We start from the raw sequence: 27487 nt of genomic DNA, 5'->3' as shown, positions 1-27487 counted from the left end.
GTATACATATGGCAAGGAAGATGTTGCAAAAAGGCCATTTTCAAATGTTGCTAAATACCTTCACAAATGTAAACGATGCTGTTACTTTTACTAATTTGCAAAGATCAGAAACCAGGATACAATTGCTGAAATGTCCATTTTTATTAAATACTTTTTAAGGTCAAGTGTCAGTAATAACAAAGCTATATAATAATGGAGACCAACTAACATTCAGACAAAACACTTGATAGCTGTCAAGTCATGGTTTTTATTTAATGTAATGAACATGCAAAAAAAAAAAAAATCTGAAAAGGAAAACAAACAAAAAAATCCAGCATCCATTTTGAAACTCCGAGTATATACGTTAGCCCATAGTATAACCATTACAATGCAATATAGTCACTAAACTCGAGGGGCGCATACCAAGCTAAGGCAATATTTTTTTTTTCTTATTTTTAATATTCTTAAAATGTGATAATGCATCTATCAGTGTCCCCCGAATGGTGTGGACTCGTATCAGAGATGCAACTAGAAGAGACATTTCATTATTATCCCTCATCTTCTGAGATTCTAAAATATTGCGAAACACGGACAGTGGAGATCGATTTTTAGCAAGAACGTAGACATGCATATTTCTTTCCGTTTGGCTGCACTGCATATATATTATTTTTTATTTTAAGTTTGTTTTTCTTTTTTAAGATGAGTCAACTACTGCACCCTTCTTTTTTTTTCTTCTTGCGTCAGTGTAAGTTTTCTGAATGGGCCAAACTGGACATCTCTTAAGGTTTCATTCAGTGCTTTAGAGAGACAGGAAAAACACAAAAAGAAGAATGTTTATCAATTCAGGAAATTCACCCAAATTAGTGTCTCTTAGATTCTACTGTATTTCCCTAACCCCTAAACCCCATGCCTACACCAAATCCATCAGAAATGCCAAACGGTAGCTTGCTGTGGACTGGAGGGAGGTCTGATTCGTGGTTAGATCCGCCTCGCCCAGTTGGATCGTCTCCTCAGCCAAGCTCAGATCTGATCTAGGATGCCTTGAACGTCCTTACTGTGTTTTTTTTTTGTTACTAATCCGACCTTTTCTTGGCCATCACAGTTCGGAAAAATGGGAAATAGGTGGGGGACGGGGACGGGGACATGAATGTCCGAGTGTGGGATTGTTTTTCGTTGCGTTAACTCTAACATGGCCAAGCAAGGCATGTCCCCACAGCGCAAGAACAATGAAATAAAGAAGATAACTAGAAAATGATGAAGGAAAAAAGCTAAAACAAAAATCAAACAAACAAAACCTACAATTTCAAAATGAAAAAAAAAAACAGAAGAAAACACTCATCGTTTTTGTTTTTAAAAACATACTGCAACAGAAGAAATAACCTTCCACAGCAGGTTCAAAGTCATGGAGAGGTGGTATAGTGCTGATATGTAAAGAGCAACCCATCCCCACAGTGCACACACGCACACACACACACACACACACACACACATTCACAACTACATAAGACTGTGTGTCTGGTCTGAAGACTACATGGACATGTATTACAATGCGGGTGAAGTTCAAAGACAAGTGTTGCTCTTTGACGAGCGGTTAAAACCAGCCTGGAGAGTGAAGAACACCTCTTAAGATTCTAGACAACGAATACCTATAAATGCCTGTTGCCCATGGTTACCATGCTGCTGTAATGTTACACTGCATCTCTCAAGCGTCATTCTGGTCATGAGTGGTGACCGGACAGGCAGAAGGTTCCCGGATGGAGTTTTTAAACGTGCACACACACACACACACACACACACACACACACACACACACACACACACACACACACATAAACAACATGGAGGGTTCATATACGCACATACACACACATCTAAAATACAAACATTACCCTGGCCAAGGATGTGGAAACACAAAAACAACACATTTAAACAGCCATTTAACAGTATGTGTGCAATGCTTACAACCGCAGAGTGAGTGAGTGAGAGTGTGTGTGTGTGTGTGTGTGTGTGTTAGTAGGACAGGTCACATTAAAATGCCTCTGTGGCAAAAGCTAGAGGCAGATCCCTCAAACAATTTAAGTTTGTGTGTGTGTGTGTGTGTGTGTGGTGTGGTGTATGTCCTGCAGCTTTGATAAAGCTAGCTGTAGGAGATAGTTTGGAGCAGTAGTGTTCAGTGAAATCCTTTAAGAGGTTGACACGTGTGTGTGTGTGTGTGTGTGTGTGTGTGTGTTTACATACAGCATGGAAGGACAAAATGGCTAACCGGTACAATAGCAGGAGATTGCGCAAAAACAGGTGAACTATATACTGATTATGTACACCTGTGCATCACTGGTGTGTATACATAACATACCATGAGCACATAAGCGCACAAGCGCACACACACACACGCACACACACACACATGCGCACACACACGCGTCAAATTCAGCACATGCAGATTCTGGTCACAAACTCCCTTTGATGCTAAAACACACTCCTCTCTTTTTATCCATGTAATCTCATTTAAATATATTTATAACTATACATGTTTATAGAACTTAACTTAAAAAAAGAAGAAAAAAGAATGCTTTAAAATAGTTTCATCAATTAATCAAACTTGCTCAAACACAAAAACACACTCGGATAACAGCGAGAGTCAGTCGACTGAAATGAAGAGAATCCACTATGACGACAAAAGAGTGTGTGTGCGGACTCCCAGTGTCTTCCGACTCAGGACATTAAACTGATAAACAGTATGAAAAATAAAATCTACACACCCTCACACACACACACACATGAACATACACACTCAAAACACAAACAAAAATGCACACTGAAAACCTACAGACTACACTTTGGTGCTTTTCGATTTTTTTCGGTTTTGATATTAAGTATGTACTTTAGTACGTCCTAAAAAAAAAAAAAAAAAAAAGGAAAATAAAGAGCAAAAACAAAAACCAACAGAAAATCTGCTTCAGAACAACCTCTCTTCATATCGCACAACAAGCCTTCTACATCTGCTTGAAAAATGTGTTTCCAAATAGGAAAACTTGAGTCCATTGGTTCCCTATCAAGCAAACATGAAACAAAAGTGCTAGTCAATTTTGTTTCTCATCAAGGTCAAAGGTCAAACCTGGTTTCGCAGCCACACAAAACTAGTTGCCCTCCTTGCTGGACCCTTATTCACTGCCTGTAGCTTGTCTTACATCTAGTAAAATGTACAATATTTATATATGTATATTAAACTCAAACATGTTTTTTTTTTTTTTAAACTTACAAACACCTTTCTGGAGCTAGTATTTTTTATTTTTTTTTAATGTTTATATATATATTTTTTAATCTTTTATTTTCATGACGGGCATTATTAAAAATCAAGATGTTTCCACTGGGGTAACGTGGGGAGTAAAAGTAATAACAAGACAGCGCCCCCTGGTGAGGGCGTGAGAGACATGCACCATCCCCGGGACCTAGCCACAGTGCAGCGCAGGCAATAAAGGGGCTGCAGAAGGTGTGGTGGACAGTTGGACTGGATGTTTTGTCAGGTGTTTCCGGAAACTTCTCATGGGGGGCGGGACGGAAGAGGAGATCAGGTAGTGGCCGCTGCCCCACCTCATCCCCCGAAAAAAAACCCTAACCCCCCCCAACCCCTCCCCCCCCCTCAATCTCTTCCTCTCAGACAGCAGGCCATAGGGTGCCCCTTTCGGCCACAGAGAAGACTCTTCAACATCCTGGACAATCCAGGTGAGCTGGGGAGAGAGGGAAAAGGCAAAACAGTGTGTGAGAGAATGCGTGTGTGTGTGTGTGTGTGTGTGTGTGTGTGTGTGTGTGTGTTTTCATCATACAGTACAACAGGTGCACCACTGTACACCCGTTTTTATCTATGTGCGCTCATGTGTGAATGTTTGGATATCCATATGTATGTGCACTGTTCACTGTATTGTGTGTGTGTGTGTGTGTGTGTGTGTGTGTGTGTGTGTGTCAGTCCATCACTATAGTGTGTGTGTGTGTGTGTGTGTGTGTTGGTCCTCCTCACCCATGTTCCTGGCACGGGGCTCACTGTAGTGTGTGTGTGTGTGTGTGTGTGTGTGTGTGTGTGTGTGTGTGTGTGTGTGTGTGTGTGGTCTCCTCCTCACCCATGTTCCTGGCGCGGGGCTCACTGTAGCGGGGCGGCGGGGGCACCGGAGCAGTGGAAGTGCACGTTGAGCCACTTGCTCTCGCGGCGATGCCACACGCGCGTCTCCTCCGACTGGCAGGAGCGCGGGCGCCCTTGCCCGTCCATGTACTGCGTCAGGCGGATGTAGGCGATGCACGCCGCGTCCTCCCCGATCAGGTGCACGTGCGGGTTCAGGATGGTGGTGTGCACCGGCTTGTTGTTCTTGCTCAGCACTGCGGGACAGGCATGGGACACACATACAGTACGTCATGTTGATACGTATACAGTACACACACACACACACACACACACATACAGTACGTCATGTTGATACGTATACAGTACACACACACACACACACACATACAGTACGTCATGTTGATACGTATACAGTACACACACACACACACACACACATACAGTACGTCATGTTGATACGTATACAGTACATACACACACACAGACATGGACTCACATAGAGTATGTCATGTTGATACATATACAGTACAGTACAGTACAGTACACACACACACACATACACAGCAAATGTGCAAAAACAACCACACATCAAATTTGAAAGAATCATAAATCAATATATTTGTATTTGAACATTTATATTTGAATCTTGAATATGCATATTTGATAATAATGCTTGAAACAAAGACTTAAACACAATGCAATACAGCATTGTAGTATAGGTTTGTTTAGCGATCGTCCCAAGTAATTTGTCAAGTATGTCACTGGCATAGCAGCAATGCCCTGTCATAGTAAACCGAATAAGAACAGCAGACACTGTTAGCTTTCCCAAGGTCTGGATCAGGCGGTCTGATCTTTGGGTTCATGAAGTCACACTAATCACAGAGTGGTAAAATATCATCACCTTCCTCAAAATAATGGCATACTGTACATCTTTTTTTCTGCCTAAATCATTTTATGCCATTATTTTCAGAAGGTGATATGAGATGAACAGATGTGCTTTCCGAACTGAGAATCCGATATAATTCAATCTGATTAATTTAATGAATCTGGCTAATAACGCCAATATAGGTAATTAATCACTCAATAATGGGCTGTGAACACACTCAAGGTCTGATTCAGTGCTTCAAGAAGGAAATGTGATTGGATGAAAACTATTATCTCCCTCCCTAGTTGTTCTCACGCTGTCAATCAAACCGCTTAGTGAGAGGCGATAGGGAAGGCAGACGCAAATAATGAATGATTCTTTCATCAGTTTGAAAACAGTAGGTGAGAACCGACAGGGGGTGTACTCACAGTTCTCAAAGTAGAACTTGTGGAAGTCCATGCCCTCCACCAGGTTGCCAAGGGCCTCCGGTTCAAACGAGGTCAACCCCGGGTCACAGATTCTCCTGAAAGACAGAAACACACACAGATACACAAACATTAAAATGCAACATTTCTTCGACTATGAGGTTAATACACGGGGCCAGATAATATTGTTTTGTTTCCTTTAATCTGCAAAAAAACACTGTCCTGGAGCTTATTCACAGTGTGGAAATTACTGTATACATACAATCAGTACACTTAATGCAAATGCACAAGTAAAACCCCAAAGTCTGCATAAGAGGAAGTGAGCAAACTGCTGCATGCTGGGGAATGTAGTTTTGTAGTGCAAGGTGGGCTGTACTCACGTGTAAGCCTCAAAGTCCCCATTGTTCATCGCTTCTATCAGCTGCTCAGTGATTTTGATAATCTCCTGCTTACGAGCTGCACACCCAACCAGACGAAACAGAGAGAAAGGGTAGAGGAGAGAGAGAAAGGATAGAGGAGAGAGAGAGAAAGCATGAAGGAGAGAGGTTGCAAGAAGAGAGAAATAAAAAAAGGAAATTGTCAAAAACATAGGTCTTAAAAGATTCACAAAAACATAACACACACACACACTTCTTTGTGTCAGTGCAAACTACCCAGATGAAAACCCCTAATATTTCACCTCCATAAACTCTGGCTGGTTGGGCGGAGGTCCTCCACGGACAACAGATGCAATTAAACTACCGTTTAATTAGTATGAACTAGAGCAGTCAGGCTAGACTCTCGCCCCTACATGGGTACACACACACACACACACACACACACACACACACACACACACACACACACACACTCTATCACAATAAATACTGCAGTAAAGTCACAAATTCAGACAGAGACACCACTTCCACCATCATATCCTCTTCAACTCAGCCTTCTGTACTGTTGCTCACAACATAACACACACCACACCGCCGCTAAGCTATTTTACTCTGTCGATCCTTTCACACCTTATTCATTGTGCTATCTTTACACACAGCTTCGCCTCATCATAAGCCTGGGATCAAATTGCCTTGAGATTGCCGAATTGATATTTCGCGAAAGGTCGTTTTTTCGGTGGCAGGGACGGAGACGTCACGCTCGGCAGTGACATTTCCATTCATCAGTATGCTGAGTCATGCCGCCACGCGGGACCAGGAGACAGACGGGCGGGCGGGCGGGCGAGAGGAGCTGCGCTCAGCAGAGCCAACGGAGCAGAATCGCAAACGGTAATTTCATAACGCAACGGTGGTGGCAACGGCGGCAGGGCTCACTGTCAGATACAATACGGCTCACTGCAGCACCGCCACCCCCCCCCCTTTTAATCTCTTTCTTTCGCTCTCTCTCTCTCTCTCTCTCTCTCCCTCTCTCAAAGCTGTGACTGCAGGACCTGGCCCAGATCGATGCCAGATTACAGCAAGGCGGGGTGACCTGTCCGATACAATACTGCTTGATGATGCATCAACACTCCTCATCGTGTGTGTGTGTGTGTGTGTGTGTAGCGAGTCTGGCCCCGATCTGGTCCCCATCTGCCGTGATCCGAGACAGTGCTACTGCTCTCTGCAGTAGAGCAAAACCAGACCCAAATCTATGGCCAGCTTCCAGACTGTACCTGAGACAGTACTGCACAGCTGGGCTAGTACTAGTCTCTACATCAGAATAGACCCAAACCTATGGCCAGCTTCCTGACTGTACCTGAGACAGTACTGCAGAGCTGGGCTAGTAGTCTCTACATCAGACTAAACCCAAACCTATGGCCAGCTTTCTGGCTGTACCTGAGACAGTACTGCAGAGCTGGGCTAGTACTAGTCTCTACATCAGACTAAACCCAAACCTATGGCCAGCTTTCTGGCTGTACCTGAGACAGTACTGCAGAGCTGGGCTAGTAGTCTCTACATCAGACTAGACCCAAACCTATGGCCAGCTTTCTGGCTGTACCTGAGACAGTACTGCAGAGCTGGGCTAGTAGTCTCTACATCAGACTAAACCCAAACCTATGGCCAGCTTTCTGGCTGTTCAAATAGAGTAGTTGTGTGCACATCCCACTTTTTAGCTGGTGCAGGACAAATGGAACTAGTTTCAATAAAAAGAATAATGTCTGCAACACTGATTTTAGCTCCCATTTAATTTTTTAAAAACAAGCAACGTTTCGACCCTACTGGGTCTTCATCAGGCAAATCAGGCAGTTTCCTGACTTTATCGAGAGTACTACTCACTGCAGCAGAGATGGGCTAATAGGGACTGGCAGACGTTAATTAGGGCTTACTCTGGTAGAATACATCAAATGGCAACATTTATGTTAATATATATATATATATATATATATATATATATATATATATATATATATATATATTTAAAAAATAAGTCATGTTATATATATGGAGGATATAACATTTTAGAACCGGACACAAATAAAAAAAAATGAATAAATTCATCAGCTCAGACCCAAGTCTATGGGCCAGCTTCCAGACTGTACCGAGGCAAGGCTCTCGCCGCACTGCAGCACCACTCTCGCAGATGCTCGCGACGCAAGGAGAAGTATCGCTGAGATCTGACCCAAATCTTTGCCAAATCAGGGCAATGTGAGCTGACTGTCCCAGGAAATCCTGATGATGCTTTTGTCTCAGGCGTGGTGGTGAGCAGCAGGGCCCTATTGCCACCAACAGATTGTTTTGGAAAGCCCAAAAGCACTGCACACTTACAGGGGAGGGAGGGGGAGGAGGGGGGGGGGGTCACCCTAAGTGGTGGGGAAGGTTTGGGGAACAGTTATGAGTTTTGAGGGTTACAGAAGTAGATCGATAGATCTAAATTTCCCAAAGGGAAATTCAAGAAGAGTACAGTAGGTGGCACACTGGACACGTATTGATGAAGGTCACCCCAAAGAGGAGGGGGGAGGTTTTGGGGCGTTAAGGAAGTTAGCTCAACTTAAGACTCAAATCTCGCACCCATAACAACTCTACAAAAGGCAGGCACATCCAACATAGTCTGCATTTAAGGTGCTGGAACAAAGCAAAAGTCACAGCAATAATTACAAAAAATGTCTTCACACACTCAAAATCTTGCTCCCATCATTTTGAGCTTGTGGCTCAATTGTGAGTTTGTAGTTGTGACTGCTTAGGATAAAAGTGCTTGATGAATACCTGTCACTTTATATCACTTGCTAGATAAGGGCTTGATAGACCACGTAACTCCAATAATGAGGACGCCTACAGCACTCTTCAAAACTCCTGGAGAGTGGACCGGATCCTGATCCTGACCCAGAGAGGCTGATGAACTAACGCAGCTCACACTCGTCTAGATGTTATGGGTTGAATGTTTTATTTTGTCTACTGCCAGGGCAACGTAATGAGACACACAGACACATTCTGTTTTGTCTATTAAAATCACATTACAGCTGTGAGACCAGAGGGCTTTTGGTGGTGAGCTAGGTAAAGGACTGTGGCTCTCTAAGGGGCAGAAGAGCTGTGTTCATGAGCTGTGCAGGGAGGCTGGTGTTTTGGTCAGTATTATACCATCACTCAGACCGAACAGCAGACAGAGCCAGATAGAGTGTGTATGCGCAGACTCAAGTGTGTGTGTGCTTGTGTGATGTGAGGCTAAAACTAAGTTGTATGTTTATATGATTGTGTGTGTGTGTGTGTGTGTGTGTGTGTGTGCGCGCGTGTGTGTGTGTGTGTGTGTGTGTGTGTGTGTATGTGCAGACACAAACGTGTGTGTGTGTGTGTGTGTGTGTGTGTGTGTATGTGCGTGACTGTATGTGTGTGTGCGTGTGTGCATAAGCTCCTTCAACTCCTGTCTGTTTGGCACACGGCCCAATCATCTATTATCCGCCCGTCTGTCGCCAGCCTCGAGTGGGAACAACACTCCAGACGGCGGAGGTGAAACGCCAAGATGGCGACCGCCTGACAGGTCCGCTCGTGTCTCAGTGCTCTTCTCGAGTCAACTCCCGTCCTCTCGGACTGACGGTCTCCAAGGAAACGGGTTGAGAAACGAGCCACCCTGTGTTCCTTCCTATCTATCTATCTTTTATCTATTTATTTATTTATTTAATAGTGCACAGTGTATAATCAAGCCAGATTATAACAGCGACGCTCTTTTACATCTGAAGTCCCTGGATGATGATGATGTTGATGATGCATGGATATGATGAAGACTGCCAGGAAATTACATATGCAATGCATGTGCTTCTGGGCCTGTGTGTGCTTGTATTTGACATATGCCTGAGCCATATTGCTAAATGTGCTATGGATATTCATTTTGTTTTTCCCGATTTCTAGTGATTTTCCACGTGCTACAGTAGTGTATGCACACGTATACTGTATGTACATCTGTATAGGCTGTACGTGAACGAGTTAACATTGTTGATGTGAGTGTACAGTATGTGTGTATGTTGAAGCGAGCCTCAAGTGTGTACTTGCGCAAAAAAAATTGGCCACGTTTGGAAGCTCTTTAGTGCTAAGATCTTCTTAGGAGCGTTCTTAGAACGTTCTAAGAGCGCTCCTAAGAAGATTAGCACTTAGCACTTAAGAGCTTCTTAACAAATCTGGGAAGCGTGGCCATTGTGTGTGTGTGTACGTGTGTGTTTTTATGTGCATGCTTGTGTGTGTGTGCGTGTGTGTGTGTGTGTGTGTGCATAAGTTCATATTCCTGGGTGGCTCGCCAACTTACTCTTGGGTGAAGCTCCACCCCCTGCGGTGCTGGCCCCACCCCCTTGCCCACCCTGGGACTGAGCGCGCTCCATCTCAGGGCAGGAGGCGTGCAGCGTGCTGTTCCACGCCATGCGCTTTACGTCATGCACCGGGCCGGCAGAAACTGACAGGCGGAGGAGGTGAGCGTGGCGAAGATGACGATGATGAGGACGAAGAGCGAGCGAGGCGATGGATGAAGACGACAATGATGGAGACAAGCATGTAAAGGGTTAACGGCATGCAGTGAGAAAGAAAGGATTGTGTTGATGTAAGTAAATGAATGATTAAAAAAAAGAGAGAGAATGAGGTGGTGGGTGGAGGATGGGTCGGGGGTGGGGGGGGGGGGGGGTGCTAGTCTAACACAAGTGTTGGCAGCACAGTAACCAACAAATTAAAGATAAAAGGCTCCATCTGCTGTTTTTGTCCAGGCCAATATAAGCTCTCTGGAAGGGTGTGAGTAGGATGACTTCTGGATGAGTTCTACAGAAACCCATCCAGCAGTCATGAAATCAAGGGGGGGGGGGGGAAAGAGAGGAGAACTGGAGTGAGATGCTTAAAGCAGGATGTTAGCATGCTAGCGAGCAAAAATCGGCAGCTATTGATCACAAACGGGTTTGATTGATATGTGTGGAAGGTGCTGGGATCAAAGAGGAGTGGTGGGATCACTGCTGAACTGGTTGGCTCAGGTGCTCACTGCAGAACTATGCTATTCAGATTTAAACTGTCAGTCCCATCTCTGTTGTTGCCTTATATATTATTTTTATTATACAATAAGTGCAATGTATTTCTCTCAAATAACCTGAACTATTCCATGTGAAATGCAGTACAACACACCAAAACAATCCTAGAAATGGTCAACCTGCCATAACAAAATGTTTCATTATTCCAGATTCGAAAAGGCACATACTGCAGGAGTATCTGTATTCATCAACTCATAGTTTATCACGTTCATACGTGTCTAATTCTCTGCCAGGTTTTGTGTATGAACCGTATGTGTCTAATGGCACAGATATCTTTCTATAAGTGGACCATAAAGACATCTTCTATTCTAGTGCCTTCTATTCTTAACACTCAGTAGGCTACACCAGGGAAATCACTTTACAAGTGACTAAAGATAAACATCATTACAAAGTCTTTGCCTCATTGACTTTGGGTTTAATTGATGTGCCCATTAGAAGTAAGAGAACGGAAAGTCGGTTGTTTCTCTTTACACAATGTGAAAATGACAGGATGTTTTCTCTGTTAAATCCTCGAAGGACAGGAAACCCAGGCTTGAAAAGATTTCCACAGAAGAGAATATGCAGTCAAGGTCAAAGGTCAAGGAGAGCATGAAGGTGTGCCCAAGTGTGCCCAAGGGGCAAGAAGGTGCAAGAAGGGGCAAGGGGGCCAAGGAGAAGAAGCCTGGTGCCGTGTTGACAGGATGGGCAGATCTCTTCCTGGACTGTGTGGACAGGATGAGTAGGATACCATCCCCATTGAAAGGAGAACTCGCAGAAGAAAAGCAGGAACTTTGGGGACCGAACCAAGCAGGAGATTGGGAGAAGGTCAGGGGAGATGGGGGAAGGTCGGGGGGGGGGGGGGGGGGGGGGGTTCAGGAAGAGAACCGGAGATAAAAAGGAGGGGGGTGGGGTTGTATACAAGAGAGTGTCACTAAAAAATAAAGTGGGCAAAAGACACACTGACCAAACCCTCATCCTTTAGTTACTTCGTTAAGGACTCAAAGGATTGGGATGTGGGGGGGGGGGGGGGGGGGGGGGGTGTTGTTCAGAGGAACATGATGCGTCTACATGAGCGTGATAAAAAATGCAGAATGTGGAGATGTGGGATGGAAGGTGACCAAGCTGAGATGGAGGTGTGCAGAGAAGTGCACTACAGAAAGGAGATATGCCAGACTGCAGAGATACAGAATCCTATAGTGCATGGCCCAGTAGAGGGGTCCATAGTAATGTGAAGACTTTGGAAGTTTGGGTTGGAGTACGGGTAAGATGTACAGTATAAACACCGCAAAGTGTGTGTGAGTGTGTGTGGGGTGTGGGGTGTAGGGGTGTGGGGTGTTGGGGGGGTAAAAGTACATTCTTTTGGAAAGCCCATGATGCAGTGCACACTTACAAAGGGGCCACCTTGAGAGGACGGGAAGGTTTAGGGGATCAGTTAGCAGGTTTCAGGGCTACAGAGCAATGTCAGTGCGTGTCAGTGGCACTGGTGAAGTCACCCCAAGAGGAGGGAAGGTTTTGGGGGTTAAGGAAGTCAATGGCACACTACCCCACTTACTAATGTGGTCACCCCAAGAGGAGGGGAAGGCTTTTGGGGAACAGTTAGCAGTTTTGGGGGTGAAGAAAGCCAGTGGCACAATGTACACGTGCTGCTGAAGTCAAGCCAAGAGGAAGAGAAGGTTTTATGGAACAGTTAGAAGTTTTAGGGGTTAAAGAGCTTGATGGTGAACTGCCACCCCTGGAGTTCCTGGAGGAGCAAGTTTTGGGGGTAGCGGCAGAATTGTTGGGGGGATGGTTGGTGTGGTAGAAGCGGCAGGGTGGGGTTGGGGGTTGGGGGTTGGGGGGGGGGGGGGTGTCTGCTGCGTACTTACTGGCAGGGGAACTCTGCGGGGATCCCAGCAGGGCAGGCGGATCCTCGCTGGCACTCATCACAGCGCTGTCGTTACTGGCACCCTGAATGCTCTCCGCTGGTGGTGTGTGCCGCAAATACACACACGCACACGCCAATCACACACAGGCACGCGCACGCGCACACACACACACACGGACATGGCAGGAGAACGGCAGAGTAAACAAACAAAACGTACTGTACTGCCTTAATTACGCCTTACAGAGGAAAACATGGTTCATGGAAATGGAAGGAACCAAGCATGTTTTGAGTGACAGAACTATGCGATAATGAACCTGGGATAATACAGGTTTAGGGGTGGGTTCTGGAACCTTATATGTTTTAATGGTAGAATTACTCAACATCAAAAGAGCATGGGGATAATCCTTTAATGGACGGAGGACAGATCTGAACTGCTCTCTCCCCAAGATGTCTATTTCAGTCCTTTTGTTTAAACATGCAGATGGACGCACACAGCACGTGTACGTATACGTATACATTCGCAGCCCTGTTGCGTATGGACATGCTCGCTTACTGTAAACACCCGCAGGGAACAGCGTAAACAAGTCACAAAACTCACGATGACAACGAGACAAAAACACCTCTACTCAAAACAGATGGAGACAAGGACACAATGGTATTTAAGACAGGGGGATCAGTGGGGTAATAACATTCAATCACTTCTTTTGCCCCACTCTCTGCATCTTCCACTATTCTCCCTTTCTTCTCTCTTTCTTTCTTTTCCTCCTCTCTTACTCTCTCTTTCTTTCTCTCCGTTTCTATGGCATCTGGTTGCTTAGCAAACGCAGAATGCATATTCTCTGACTGTATACATTATTGTCACCAATCCGATTAACATTGATTGACTGGACTTGATAACCACTGCTTATGGTTTCCTTCTCAGGGTCCAGCCTCTGTTACAGGCCTGTCCGTCTGTCTGTCGGTCTGTCTGTCTGTCTGTCTGTCTGTCTTGGTATGTCTCATTCCACTATGGATCATCCAAGGATATAAGGATCGTCCTCACTTTCATCTTAATCTCGAATATTTCGACCAGAGCCAACCGAAACGTGTGCAGCTCCACCGCTGAACAGCATCGGAGCCAAAATGGACCCCCATGGTGCCGGGTAACGACCAGCACAGTTGCACTCCCTCCCCATTGCACACGGGTGCAGCAGTGAGCTACTCTGAGCTTCTGGCTTTGCAGTGAGACCGTCTGTGACTGTGGCGTAGTAGAGAACCGGAGAGTGTAGCAGGGTGGAAGTGTGATGCTGGAGATAGCAGCTCGTGTGTGTGTGGGAGGGGGGGGGGGGGGGGGGGGGGTGAGGGGGGGTGGAGGTGGTGTGTCGGAGAGCCATGGCGCACGGGTGGGGGAGGGGTGGATTTAGAGGGGCAACATGCAGAGAGGAAGATGAGGAGGAGGAAGATGAGGAAGAGGAGGAGAGGACGGGGTCTGTAGCTACCTTTCCTACCTTTCATATCCTCCTCCTCGTTGGTGTTGCAGCTCTCCGTGGATCCCTGGAGAGGAGGAGAGTGGGAGATACAGGATGGAGTAACACAATTAGGAAGCATTTTCGCTAAACTATACTGTACATCCTATCCTGCACCTCCTGTCTATAGTGTGTACATCACACGGCATTTGTCTGCACTTTGCACTCCTGGTTAGACAACAGACACACATTTTGTTGTATTTGTACTTGTACTCTGCACAATGACAATAAAGTTTAATCTAATCTAATCTAATCTAATCTAATCCATTATCTTCAACAGACGCAGATCTCAGTTTTTAGTGCCCCCCCCCCCCCCCCCCCCCTCAATTGGCTACTATGACTACATGAAACTTGAGAATCTATACAGACACCTTGGTCGTTTTTCCATAATGTAAACGTTTAGAGAATTATGTATGGTCTCACTAGGGGCTGAGGGGGGATTTGACTTGATTTATGCAGTCTTTTTTACTTTTTTTTTACAATTTAACTTGTCTGAGAGGTGTCCTGGCCCGGTCATCTTGTGGTTTGGACCGAGTTTGACAGGGACACTTGGGCTCTTACCTTGGTGCCATCGATGGGATTGTGGACCACGGTAGTCTGTGGCTCCTAAATGGTCAAACGTATAGAGATGGTTAAATTATACGTTCTCTCCAATAACAGACACTTCATACGATCCCACTTCACATAAATGACCCACGCGTCCGTTTGAGGATGAGTGGTAGTGGTCGCCCAAGGACAGGTACAGAATTGTTGTTGTTGTTGTTTGGCGTTGTGGAGGTCGAAAATTGTGCTGGAGGATGTGGCTATCTATTTGTGACGACTCTGTATTGTACCACATACTGTACAGAGCGTACCACTCATCCCCAAACCTTATACACACACACACACACACACCAAAAAAGTTTCCTTTAATCTACATCCCATGCTGAACGAGCACTAAAAGATGCAGTTGATCCCCCCCCCGCCCCCCCGCCCCCCCGCCCAAGCTCTTGGTCACACACAAACAGAACACACACCACGGTGAGTCCTAGTTCAGGTCAGCAGAGAGACAGAGGCAGCAGTTGGAAGAGCCATCCATGCGGTTTCGTGCATGTTCCAGTCAATAACACCAAATGAAAGTGTCATTGCCTCTCATTTAAGAAGCATGAGTGCAAGCACAGGCTTATATGGCTTTCGGGGGTAAGGAAATTGAAATGTCAAAGCGACCGGAGGGGATTGCGGTCGGTGGCCTCAAAATGTTATTATTTTTTCTTTTTTTCTTTTTCTGCCTGATTGACTCTGTCTCTTGTACACCGTTTGGTCGCGTTTGACATTTGGAGTGACCAGAGGTCTCCTCGGAGAGGGTTCGGAGGTCATGCCTGCTGCTTAATGGCTCGAAACGCGGCGAGCTCCCAGGATGCCGACGGAGTGGTTGTCTGGGCTGAGTTTACATGCAGAGTCCATTTGAAGTGTCTTCTCAGCTCTCCCCTGCTAAAAGATGGACCTCTAGGGCAGAGACGAGGGGAATGGGGGTCTGGTGATCTGGGAAGCCATGACGGCAACAAACCTCACTTTTCAGAGTCGGGGAGGAGAAAAGCTGCATCTTGTACAATAAAACAGGCAACTAGTGTGTGCGTGTGTGTGTGTATGTATGTGTGTGTGTGTGTGTGTGTGTGTGTGTGTGTGTGTGTGTGTGTGTGTGTGTGTGTTGCCTTCATTGCCATAGGAGAGAGAGACAGTGAGAGAGAGAGAGAGAGTATGAGAGAGAGAGAGAGACAGAAAGAGAGACAGAGAGAGGGAGACAGACAGACATAGAGGGAGTGGGATGGGTTCAAGAAATGATCCGGGTCAGACTCAAACCCGGGTCACCTGCAGGCATTCAGACCCAAATGTAGCATGGGTGCTGCAGCCAGTTGCCCCACAAATGACACTATTGGAGTGGGGAAAGGGGTGTGACGGCCTGACCCAGATTCACCACCTGCTGAATCGCAGGAGGAGGAGGAAGAAGAAGAAGGAAGAGGAGGAGGAGGAGGAGGAGGAGGACAGGGTGCTGGCTAGCAGTCTCCATCAGACGGGAGTGGAGGCCTAAGGCCTCAGCCAGAGGAGATCAGTTGTGGCACGCTTGGTTTGGTTGGTGCTGTTCTGTGTTGCGCAGTGTTGTGTTGGCAAGCGAGAGGAACGTGGCAACGCAACACTACACAACGCAACATAACAAACCACTCAGACTAGGCCAAGACGTTCACGGAGCTGGAGTGTAGGAGAGAGGGAGGGAGGGAAAGAGAGAGAGAGTGTGAGAGAGAGAGAGAGAAGTACAGGGTGAAAATGAGATAGAAAGGTGTGTGTGTGTATGTGCGCGCGCGCATGTGTGTGGGTGGGTGTGTGTTTGTGAGACTACGGTGGTACACCTTTTGTCAAACTTGGAACAAGACTGTTGCTGTGGCAAACACACGCATACATACACATACACACACACACACACACACACACACACACACACACACACACACACACACACACACACACACACACACACACACACACACACACACACACACAAACACACTCACACCAGTTGCCTGGTAACGTCAAACAGTACCGAAAGCAAGCACAATCCAAGCCCAATATGGCAGGCTTGGAGGGACCACGGAACACCACTGGGTATGCAACTAGGACAAACTCATGGAAATGTTAACACTTCATTTCAGGGTGCTTTTAATAGAGCTACACGATGCCTGCATAAGCCCTTCATGACAAATGGCAAAACAAAACAAAGCCGTACTGTATATGTTGTATATCGGTACAATAATGTATAGATCTATAGGCATGCTTATGTATATGGCCATGGCCACTCACTGTAAAGACATGCACCATAACAAATAAAGAGAAAACAACTAAACGAAAGTGATGAAGACAAAGACACAATGGTATTTAAAACACATGTGGGGATTAACATTCAATCAATCTTTCGCTTGTTTGTTTGTTCGTTCGTTCATTTGTTCATCTTCCCCTCCTTTTCAGTCCTCTCATCACTGATTCTCTGACAAAAGCATTCACACCTAATGCCTAATTGTGTTGTTTACCTATAGACTGTCCACAGATACTGTCCAGATATACTAGAGTATACAAGAGTTATTTCCTTGTTTAAGAGAACCATTTTCAAACAAGTCCTGTGTCCACTAACTGTCGTTAGTGTTGACAACAATGTTGTTTATGATAGTCGACACCAGAAGAAATTAACACTTACTAATGTCTATGAATGTTTACGCAAACTATCGGGGAAGGGCTTACACAGGTGTCGCAATCACTGTATGAAGAACACCTTAAAGTAAAGCGTTACCATGGAGACAAACCAACACAAACAGAGCACAAGGCTAACTAAAAGGGGAGGAGCCGAAAAAGAGGGAAAGAAAGAGGATGTTTCTTGATGTTTTGAGCCCCCAACATTGTCTTCAATGTAGCGCTGCCCGGAAGGCACTAGGGTTAGGCATGGGTTAAGGTTAGGGTTAGGGGCTAGGATTAAGCGCCTTTAAGTCAACAGTGGCAGCGCTGCCTGGAAGACAACGTTGGCGGCTCAAAGCACCATGGAGCAAGAAAGGGACAGAGTGGAAGAGGAGGTACCATTGGTGCAGAGGTGCTGTCTTTGCTGCCACTCACTACACTGTTTTTAGTGTTGTTTGTCTGGGGCTGAAGCAGAGAGGAAGAGACAAACAAAAAAGGGGGGGGGGTGACTTCCTGTTCAGAGCAATGACATCAGCATGGACCTGTAGCCCTACTGGCCGCCGGGCCCTTGAGGATCAAGGCCCCGGCCAATCCTTGCACACAACCAGGGGTTGACTGACAGGTGGTCCACCACGATGGGTGGGATGGCTGTGTGCAGAATTTCCATACTGATAGGCAGATTAGCGAACAGGAATCATTGGTATCTCCAGTCTTCTTTTCTTTTTCTTTTTTTTTTTTACATACATACAAACACATGCACGTACATGACCTCTCACTTCATTCAAACATAACATAAACCAAAAGAGAAACCAAGTACATATAGGGCTTAATGTCAACCTAAAATTTCAACCAATCCCGCCCAATGCCTTCAGACTAGCAAGACACACCAACGATGGCATGCAAATAATTGGTTGCTGGCATAGTCACAAGGTGGGCAAACAGTAGCAGGACCTTAGGATGTATGCATTCACTTTCAGTGCATCCCAGACAACATGGCAAAGACTGGGTGGTCCAATGTAGCAACACATGGCTTCTTGACTGGCATCTGCTTCAGCCTATGAACATGTTGCAGGCAGTGAATGACTGACTTCAGGGCAAATGTTTCTTTTTTTTTTTGCATTCCCGAGACCTAGAAGATCAAACTGTTAAACTTGTCCTCGTTTTATATAGTTAATCTATCATATTACTCGCAAGAATGGAGTCTGTAATTTGTGAGAGTGATTTAGGACTAAATGATTTCCATTTAACTAAGTTGGACATGGCTGCCCAAATCGATCGCTTATACACAGGAAGATTGATCTGGTCTGAACTAAACCCTTTCCACATTAAGCCTGAGACCTCTTTTGAAGACCCACAGGACCCTGGTCTGAACCATACGACAACGCCAGCCAGCCAGCCAGCCAGCCATAAATTGGCCTTCGTTATCCAACCTTTGCAGTAGTTTTAAAGAAAACCACAACAATGCTTGAATAGTGCAAGTAAGGCGGTCACATATCTAAGCACTTTGTGGGTGACTGGCGTTAAACCGCACTAGCCGCCCCTGACACGCCAGGGCAGCGATTCATCCTTGTCACCAACGACTGTTCCTGGCAGCCGTGGTAAGCCTGTTCTGCCTGTAATTGCCCGCTAACCGCTGGAGACAAAAGTGCTCACCCCCCTCCCCATCTCTCTTTCCGAAAGTTCTCGTGGTCTCAGGACGATAAGGCTCTGCTACAGAGACCCCGAGACAAGACACGACACGACACGGCGTGTACCTCATTGTCCGAGGGAGTCTGTCTACAGCAAGGTCCCTTTCTTTTTTCGGACGCTAGGGACTTCAGCGGGATCGTCGAGGCAGAGCTCTGAACAAAAACGTAATGGGCTCAAGCTTGGGGAACGATACAATTAAGCCTGGCACGTTGCCCTGTTTGAAGTGATTCACTGCCTGCACAGAGTGCCTTTGGAACGCTTACAGAACACTAAAGAAACAAAAAAAAAACGAAAGTTCACAGAACTTCGGAGCGGAAAGTTGGACAAAAAGTAGGGCAGCACCTGAGGAAGAGATTGAGAGAGATAGAGGGAGGGAAAGAGAGAGAGAGAGAGAGAGAGAGAGAGAGAGAGAGAGAAAGGAGAAAGAAAGAGAGAGTGCACAGCATCAGCACTAAGACCTTACCTTCGAACCATCTGCCTTCTTATTGAGCAAACTCCTGCAAGCTGAAAATAAACAGGGAAATATTACTTTCAGGATTAAAACCATGTCAGTCCTGGACTTTTTCGGACAAAGCAAATCCCTCCCATTTTTTTTTTTTGTTCCGAATTCTTCTCTGAAAAAATGACGAATAATTCTATGGATTGACATGTCAATATTTGTCTTCTAAGGAGAGGGGACATTTTCAGAAGTGAAATCTCCATTCTGTAATCATCCTGAAAGACTCACTTGTCATTGGCAATTTCACCCGAGTGAAATTGCCAGTTTTCCCAATCAATTAAAATAGGGGAACTGATAGAAATCAAGTCTAATGTAAGACCAATTTCCTATCAGTCAAATGTAATTTGGTATAAAAGGTGATGAGGGATAGGAGACCTTTCCTTTTCATGTCCTTGAGGACCTTTTTAACACACAAACAAACACACACACACACACACACACACACACACACACACACACACACACACACACAAGATCAAGGCAACCCGAACTCCATCCCTCTCAACTGTTTTTGAAACAGTCCTTACCTTCCTTAAATAACAGAGCAAGAAAATGGAACAAAATCAAAACCATGACGAGGAGTATCAGAGAACATCTAGTGCACGGAAAGAAAGGATGAAACCAGTTTGTGGCAGGCACCATTCCCTTAGTCATGCATCGCTCCGAATGGGAAGAGAGAGGGGACAGAAGGGGAGAGTGTAGTTTCTTATCAGGCAGCCAGCCATGCAATATCAGCAGTTAGCGACTACAATTTCCATGATGCATCACTTCTTGTAAAGGGCCTTTCTCCGTGCTTGAGGTGAGGTGTCAGGTCACCTGCTTGTCGTCACTTTTTAAAAAGACATTTTGACCTTGGGTGACCTCTGAAGGTACTGTGCAGCAGATTCATTCAAGGATGCAAAAACGATTCAGACAAGCCAAAGGAGGACAGTTATCACTGGTGAAACAAGCATGGGCAAGCAGGAAAGTCTTTAAAGTAGTGTGACATCTACAATCTGTATCTGCTCATCATTAGCCTAGCTGACATGCTACAAGCATTTATAAATTACCAAAAATTGCAGATTTAGAGTCACAAAGCTACAGAAATAGGATCGTATTTAAAGCGAGATGCCGTGCCAGAGTGATGAGGATACTTAGACATAACTATTTGAAAATATGTCTCAGCAGCCTATAACATCTCAGCAAGCATTTAGGCTACTAGATGTTTATTTTGTGCCATCCCATAATTCTTTTGACACTTACAGTACACACAGCAGATTGGTCAAGATTTGGTGTTAAAACACGCTGATTGGATGACTCAAGACACATTAAGAGGTTTCCAGCAAAATCAGCGAAATGTAACTGCTCACATCCCTCCATGATGGAAATGATTCACGCTAGTTTCAAAGTTATCTCAAAAAGTTAGCTTACCTTGCAAGCAGCTAACACTGCAGTACGACCTAAAACCAATGTGTTTTTTTTTTTTTTTTCTTTCCTTGTCTTTTCTTTCCCATCTGCCTTGATAGCTGGAAGCATTACTGATGACTAACACGCCGCTATCGCTCATTAGCTTTGCTATTTTCAGGTGGTCCTCCCTCACAGCGCTGGAACACGCATTAGCGTTAGCACGGGTGGTCCAGGCCATCTACTCAGCTGAGAAAGAGTGGTGATGGTCGTCGTGGTGACAGAATTATGGAGCTACATGGAACTGTGCTTTCACAAAGAGCCATAGAATCTAAGAGTCTTCAGCAGCACTAGTCTCTGAACATTTACTCTAAATGAGCTTCTGTTTATGTGAAAGAGAGGGGAGCTATTCATTCTCAGCGCAGTGCGAGTTTAAATGCAGAGATATTAGCTGGCAGCAGCTGTGGCGGCCGAGGCAGAATACTTATGACTAGATCTGCTGACTACATCTTCTCTCCTCTCTCAAGTTTCACTGTTGATTTATTAGAATGACTGTTTATGTGCAGCACAAAAACAGTGGAATGATAATGCAGCCACTATGTCGGACCAACAACCACAACATAACCTCTGTCTCTATAGATCTCTGTAGTCATTGGTCTTTGTCCCCTCTACCTCTATCAAACTATCCATTCATCAGCGATCTATCGACTACTCATCTCACCCACTCTGTCTTATTTGGTGCAATGTGTCTTTTCTAGTTTAGCTACCACCTACTCTCGCCCACTTTCCAAAACTTTTCTCTCTTTCTCCGCCTTCTTCTTTCCAAACAAAAAGTTTTTTTCTCATGCTCCTGGTAAAGTCCTGCTCCCTTCCTGCACTTATCTAAATCTTTTATTCCGCCATCTCATCTCATCACATCGTAATCTCTTTCTATTGGTCGTCCTGATCACAATCTATTCGAATGTCTCTGGCCGTTATCATCACTTCTTAATCCCTCAACCTCTCTCTCTCTCTCTCTCTCTCTAATTCAATGAGCTTTATTGGCATGGCAATTCAAAACAGAGTTGCCAAAGCATAAACAGTGCAGGATTTTTTCCCCCACTCTTCCTCCTTTCCTCTCCTCCTCTCTCTAACCCCCTGTTCTCTGTTGTTCTCTCATTTCCTCTCTGCCTATCAGCAATCTCTCTCTCTTTCTCTGTCTCTCTCTCTCTCTCTCTCTCTCTCTCTCTCTCTCTCTCTCTCTCTCTCTCTCTCTCTCTCTCTCTCTCTCTCTCTCTCTCTCTCTCTCTCTCTCTCTCTCTCTCTCTCTCTCTCTCTCTCTCTCAATTCAATGCCAAAGTCATGATTTCATGGGTTAAGGAATGATTCAATAAATGGCGGTTGAATCTCTCTCTTCTCTCTCCATCCTTCTCTGCCATCAGCAATCTCTCTCTCTCTCTTTCCCCTCTCATTTCTCTCTCTCTCTCTCCATCCCTCTCTGCCCGTCAGCAGGCTTCCTCCTCTCTGTTGTCCACCTTGTTCTCGCTGGACCCGCGCTACAGGTCGCGTCGGGTCTGACGATTGGCAGCAAGCCAACCCCGCTCCTGCCGTCCAGTTGGTGATCGCCCCCGCGCCCTCAGCAAGGGGGATTTGAGTTTATTTTTTGGGGGGGTGGGGGGGGGGGGTTTAGGGTACCGAAACCAAAAGGGGTATTGAAGGAGTAATAGCGTTAGGGATTTAAGCGCTAGGGTATGAGGCTATACGTACTACAGTATCTAAAGACCTATTACAAGCATAAAAGTCTGACCCTGAGTCTCTAAAGCCGACCAATGCAAGCCTATGCATAACCAAGCAAGAACGTCATCTGCGATTGGTCCGGGACAAGCGTTTCCCCATCCAATCATTATTGGTTCTGCACATCCTTGTGTCTGGGCTTTAACGAATCAGGACCTGGGGAACTGAGAGAGAGAGAGAGAGGGGAGGCGTCCAGCTCCCGTCTCTCCCCCAGTCATCGACATCATGGGACGCTGACTAGACTAATACTGCGAACTGGACTACTGGACAAAGCCAAGCGAAGGTGAAGCGGAAATTAAGGAATTAAGGGGGAAACGGAATAATGAGTTCAGTTTTGATGACAGCAGTATGCTGAAGAGTTGGTTGTGGACTGCCAAGTGTGTTTGGTCAGATAGGAGTGTTGTGTTGGAGTGTCTCATGGAGGGAATTGTTTTAAAATATAATGTACATTTGAGATATAAAATATATACATGGTTCTGGGTAAGAATGGAGGTGCATGAAAAGCAGTGTGTGTGTGTGTGTGTGTGTGTACTAACTCAATGCTTTTCCTCACAGACAAGATCAATGGCCAATATAAATCTCAATGAGCCAGACAATGTGTGTGTGTGTGTGTGTGTGTGTGTGTGTGTGTGTGTGTGTGTGTACTTTACTTCCCACAGCAGTGATCAATGGATGATGTACATTTCCACGACCGAAACAGGGTGTGTGTGTTTGTCTGAACGAGTGCACGCATGTGTATATGTGTGTGTGTGTGTGTGTGTGTGTGTGTGTGTGTGTGTGTGTGTGTGTGCATGTGACTGATGACACCACTGGCGCTGACACAATTAGACGCTGGCACTGGGAGGTCTGGATTCATGGGGCTAAACTGTGCCTGTGACTGTGACTGCAGCTAAACTGATGCTCTTGCTACTCAGCCTGTCCATTAGATCCCTAGATTAGATCCAGTGTGTGCGTGTGTGTGTGTGTGTGTGTGTGTGTGTGTGTGTGTGTGTGTGTGTGTGTGTTTTGGCTGATGCAAAGCGCTAAACTGTCACTGGCCAGGCCAGCCATTAGATCCTCACATTTATGAAGGGGTGGGGGGAGCAGGGTATATTGAAAAACCTGCTTGTCACTTGCCGTCTGTGTGTGTGTGTGTGTGTGTGTGTGTGTGTTTGTATGTGTGTACACATTCTACACATGTAAAACTGCATTCAAATATGCAGAATGAAGACTGCAATGGGTTGCCATAGTCTTCTACAGAGTAGCTTAAGCTGCAGCTACAGCTGCATCTTCAACAGCTCAGTGTGTCTACTGGGTGCATGGTTGTTTACTTGTTTACATGGTTGTTTACTCCATGTGTCTGCGAGGAAAGACTCAAACAGACACAACAACAACACGCTAGTCCGTGTTCCCAGTAACCACAACACAGAGATCAACACAGTAAATACTCTCTGGTGTCATGCATAAACATGTGACTAGACTCATCGTATACACACGTAACACACACACACACACACACACAACAACAAACTGGAGTTGTTGCTCGACAAAATGGTCAACCTTTCATCCACGATTACAGGCACACATGTGTTTAATGTTTGTGTGTGTGTGTGTGTGTGTGTGTGTGTGTAGGTAGGTAGGCCGCATGCTGGAGACTGGGTGGATCAGCAGTTGAGCAATGGACGCAAAAGATGGGAAAGGGGGGATTTGGGGAGTTTTGTTTTGTTTGTTTTGTTCTGAGAGGGAACCAGTAAAGACTCTTTCAGGTGCAAAAGCCACTTGCGCTGGGTCACGCTGGCCACCGGCTCCAGCGCAAAACGGTAGTGTTGCGCCGCGCCGCGGTCAAAGTTCGGCCAAGTTCGGAACCTTGGCCGCGGCGTGCACTCAAGCCGGTGCAGAGCGTGCGTCTGTGCCGTTTACAAGCGGTGGGCTTCAGAGCGCAGGTGTGCCATTGTCGCGTTGCACCTGAAGGCCTTGTGAAGCCGCCTTCACATCGCCGCAGACTTTCAGCTCCGGTTATTGCAAGCTGCCCCCCCCCAGCCGGACGTTGACATGACACTACACTCATAAAGAAGAAATGGCAGCAAATTGTCCGTTTGTGTAACCTGAACGAAAACTCGGTCACAATTATGGACAATTAAAATGTTTACTTGTAACGTTTTTCTTACTTTACTTGATTGTTAAAAAACGTACAAATATTAGCAGATAATGCGTATTTTTGCTGCACTCAACCCATTCTTATATGGTCTGCAGTTTCTCATAGGGAAATAAAATGGCTTCTAGTCGTTTTGGAGCTGAAACTAGGCAACAGTGTGAAGACGGCTGCAGGGTGTTGTTGGGGGCAGGAAGTGGTGTTTTGGTCAGGGCCCCTCTCGGACATACCTTCCTGTGCGAGCGCGGCAGTGCTTGTGGTGGCAGCAGCAGGGCTGGTATGCTGCCGGCCCACTATTGGACAGAGAGGCATTGAGTTGGGAGGAGCTATGCAAATGAGGTCAACCCTGGGAGGATAACCCTGAGGACAACACTGCTTCTTCTAGAAGGTTCTAGAAGCTTCTGAGGCTTCTGTATTCTCAATGCTAGGTTCTGGTTTTCAAGACAACTGCCATTTTCCCCCGGCATACATTTACATCACTGCTGAAATGCTCTCCTCACTAGGTTCTATGTTAAAGCTAAACATATAGTCATGTAATAACATCCCCTGAAAAATTTTCATTTGTACATGAATTGTTAAGACAACTGCAATGATTTATAGAAAATGTTAAGAGGAAAAAGAGGAATTAAGAGGAAAAATCTGCAAAACAGGCAAGAAGGTTATAAGAGGCACAGCAAATGGACACAGACAGAAGACATAGAGCAGAGAGTTTACAGTTGGGTTTAGGGACCTTAAGGGTCATCTGGATCCTTCAGCACTAAAGGAGTTTTACCTCCATACCTACCCGGCCGACCCAAAACTTCAGCATTTATTACATGAATACCATCTACTGCAGTCATTCAACATCAACCATCAACAACCAACCATCAACGCACACACACACACACACACACACACACACACACACACACACACACACACACACACACACACACACACACACACACACACACACACACACACACACACACACACACACACACACACACACACACACACACACACACACACACACGTTGTCGTTTACTAACCAACAAGCCCAGGCCTCAGGCCTGGACCTGAACTCTTAGTCATCAAGAACTAGAACCCTTTTCCCCAGCATAGAACCCTCAGATATCAATAACTAGAACCCTTACCCCCAGCATAGAACCCTCATATATTGAGAACTAGAACCCTTTTCCCCAGCATAGAACCCTCAGATATCAATAACTAGAACCCTTACCCCCAGCATAGAACCCTCATATATTGAGAACTAGAACCCTTTCCTCCAGCATAGAACCCTCAGATATCGAGAACTAGAACCCTTTACCCAGCATATAACTCTCAGATATCGAGAACTAGAGCCCTTTCCCCCAGCATAGAACCCTCAGATATCGAGAACTAGAATCCTTTACCCAGCATAGAACCCTCAGATATCGAGAACTAGAACCCTTTACCCAGCATAGAACTCTCAGATATCGAGAACTAGAACCCTTTACCCAGCATAGAACTCTCAGATATCGAGAACTAGAATCCTTTACCCCCAGCATAGAACCCACAAATATTGAGAACTAGAACCCCTTACCCAGCATAGAACTCTCAGATATTGAGAACTAGAACCCTTTACCCAGCATAGAACTCTCAGATATTGAGAACTAGAATCCTTTACCCAGCATAGAACCCTCAGTCATCAAGAACTAGAACCCTTTTCCCCAGCATTGAACCCTCAGATATCAAGAACTAGAACCATTTGCCCTAGCATTGAACCCTGGGATACTAACACTAGAACTACTGTAGAACTCTTAATAACATCATGTCCTTCCTCCCTCTCCACTCTTCTTCCTCACTGCAGAGTTCTCCGGTGTTGACCATAAATGGCTCCTCAGTGACAGTCAACAGGGCAGTTGAAAGACAAATAAAAAAAGGAGAGAGGGAGAGATAGCTGCAGTCTCACACAAGTTGAGCCTTCCGACTCGCAGAAGGCCGCAGGAGCAGCGTACCTGAGAAGTTTCTGGAAACCAGCATGGTGGTGAGAATGGCCCCCTGTGGTGGAGAGAGGAAGAGGAGGAGAAGAAGAAGAAGGATGAGGAAGATGGCGAGCTGTTGAGCTCGCTTTTCACAGAAAATGCTGAGGACGACAGGGTGTGCGGGAAGGGTTGGGGGGCTGAGGTCAAAAAGGTCACGGTATCTCGTCCACCTTGAGCTTCCGTCGGGCGTTGAACTTGCGCAGGCATTCCACAGTCTCCTGGCGGTGCATCATGGAGGCCACGGAGCGTTGCTGCGGTAACGGACAGACACGGAACCAGAATTAGAAAAGAAGAGACAAGAAGGAAAGAAATGAATGATGAATGAATGACGGAATAAATTCAAAGTTCATTAAAAAGAAAGAGAAGAGGGAGGATTTATTTCCAAAGAGGAAAGCTTTCCTAGAGAACTTGCCCATACTGTACATGCATGCACATTCTACACTCACAAATAACTAAATGATGTATGCACTATGCATATTACAGCCCTTTGAGTGTGTACCTTTTTTTGGATACTAGATAAAAGGTTCAATATAATATGATAATTACTTCACTTAAAGTCATAATACAAAAAGACTATTGCAGCATGGTGGCTGCAAGGGATTCTGGGAGA

At 45.6% G+C, this 27487-nt stretch overlaps 1 protein-coding gene across 15 annotated transcripts in view; it reads right to left on the bottom strand.

Moving 5' to 3' along the window:
- Positions 1–3610: 3610 nt before the first annotated feature.
- camk2g1 (calcium/calmodulin-dependent protein kinase (CaM kinase) II gamma 1) overlaps positions 3611–27487 on the bottom strand; it is a 101189-nt gene continuing 77312 nt past the window's right edge. Inside the window, exons 11-23 of one of the 15 annotated variants that reach the window (XM_062525855.1) lie at positions 27048–27128; positions 26851–26893; positions 25102–25164; positions 19549–19589; positions 17796–17861; positions 14760–14804; positions 14172–14226; positions 12695–12790; positions 10091–10234; positions 5764–5839; positions 5387–5481; positions 4095–4347; positions 3611–3707 (exon numbers count right to left, since the gene is read on the bottom strand). In XM_062525855.1, coding sequence (XP_062381839.1) covers positions 4115–4347; positions 5387–5481; positions 5764–5839; positions 10091–10234; positions 12695–12790; positions 14172–14226; positions 14760–14804; positions 17796–17861; positions 19549–19589; positions 25102–25164; positions 26851–26893; positions 27048–27128 — 1038 coding nt within the window. In that variant the 3' untranslated portion in view covers positions 3611–3707; positions 4095–4114. The remainder of the gene's footprint in view (positions 3708–4094; positions 4348–5386; positions 5482–5763; positions 5840–10090; positions 10235–12694; positions 12791–14171; positions 14227–14759; positions 14805–17795; positions 17862–19548; positions 19590–25101; positions 25165–26850; positions 26894–27047; positions 27129–27487) is intronic. The other 14 variants (XM_062525856.1, XM_062525862.1, XM_062525863.1 and 11 more) reach the window with 14 other exon arrangements.

Source organism: Sardina pilchardus, chromosome 22 (assembly GCF_963854185.1).
Source record: "Sardina pilchardus chromosome 22, fSarPil1.1, whole genome shotgun sequence".
NCBI lineage: Eukaryota > Metazoa > Chordata > Actinopteri > Clupeiformes > Clupeidae > Sardina > Sardina pilchardus.
This window is presented reverse-complemented; position numbering and strand designations above follow the sequence as displayed.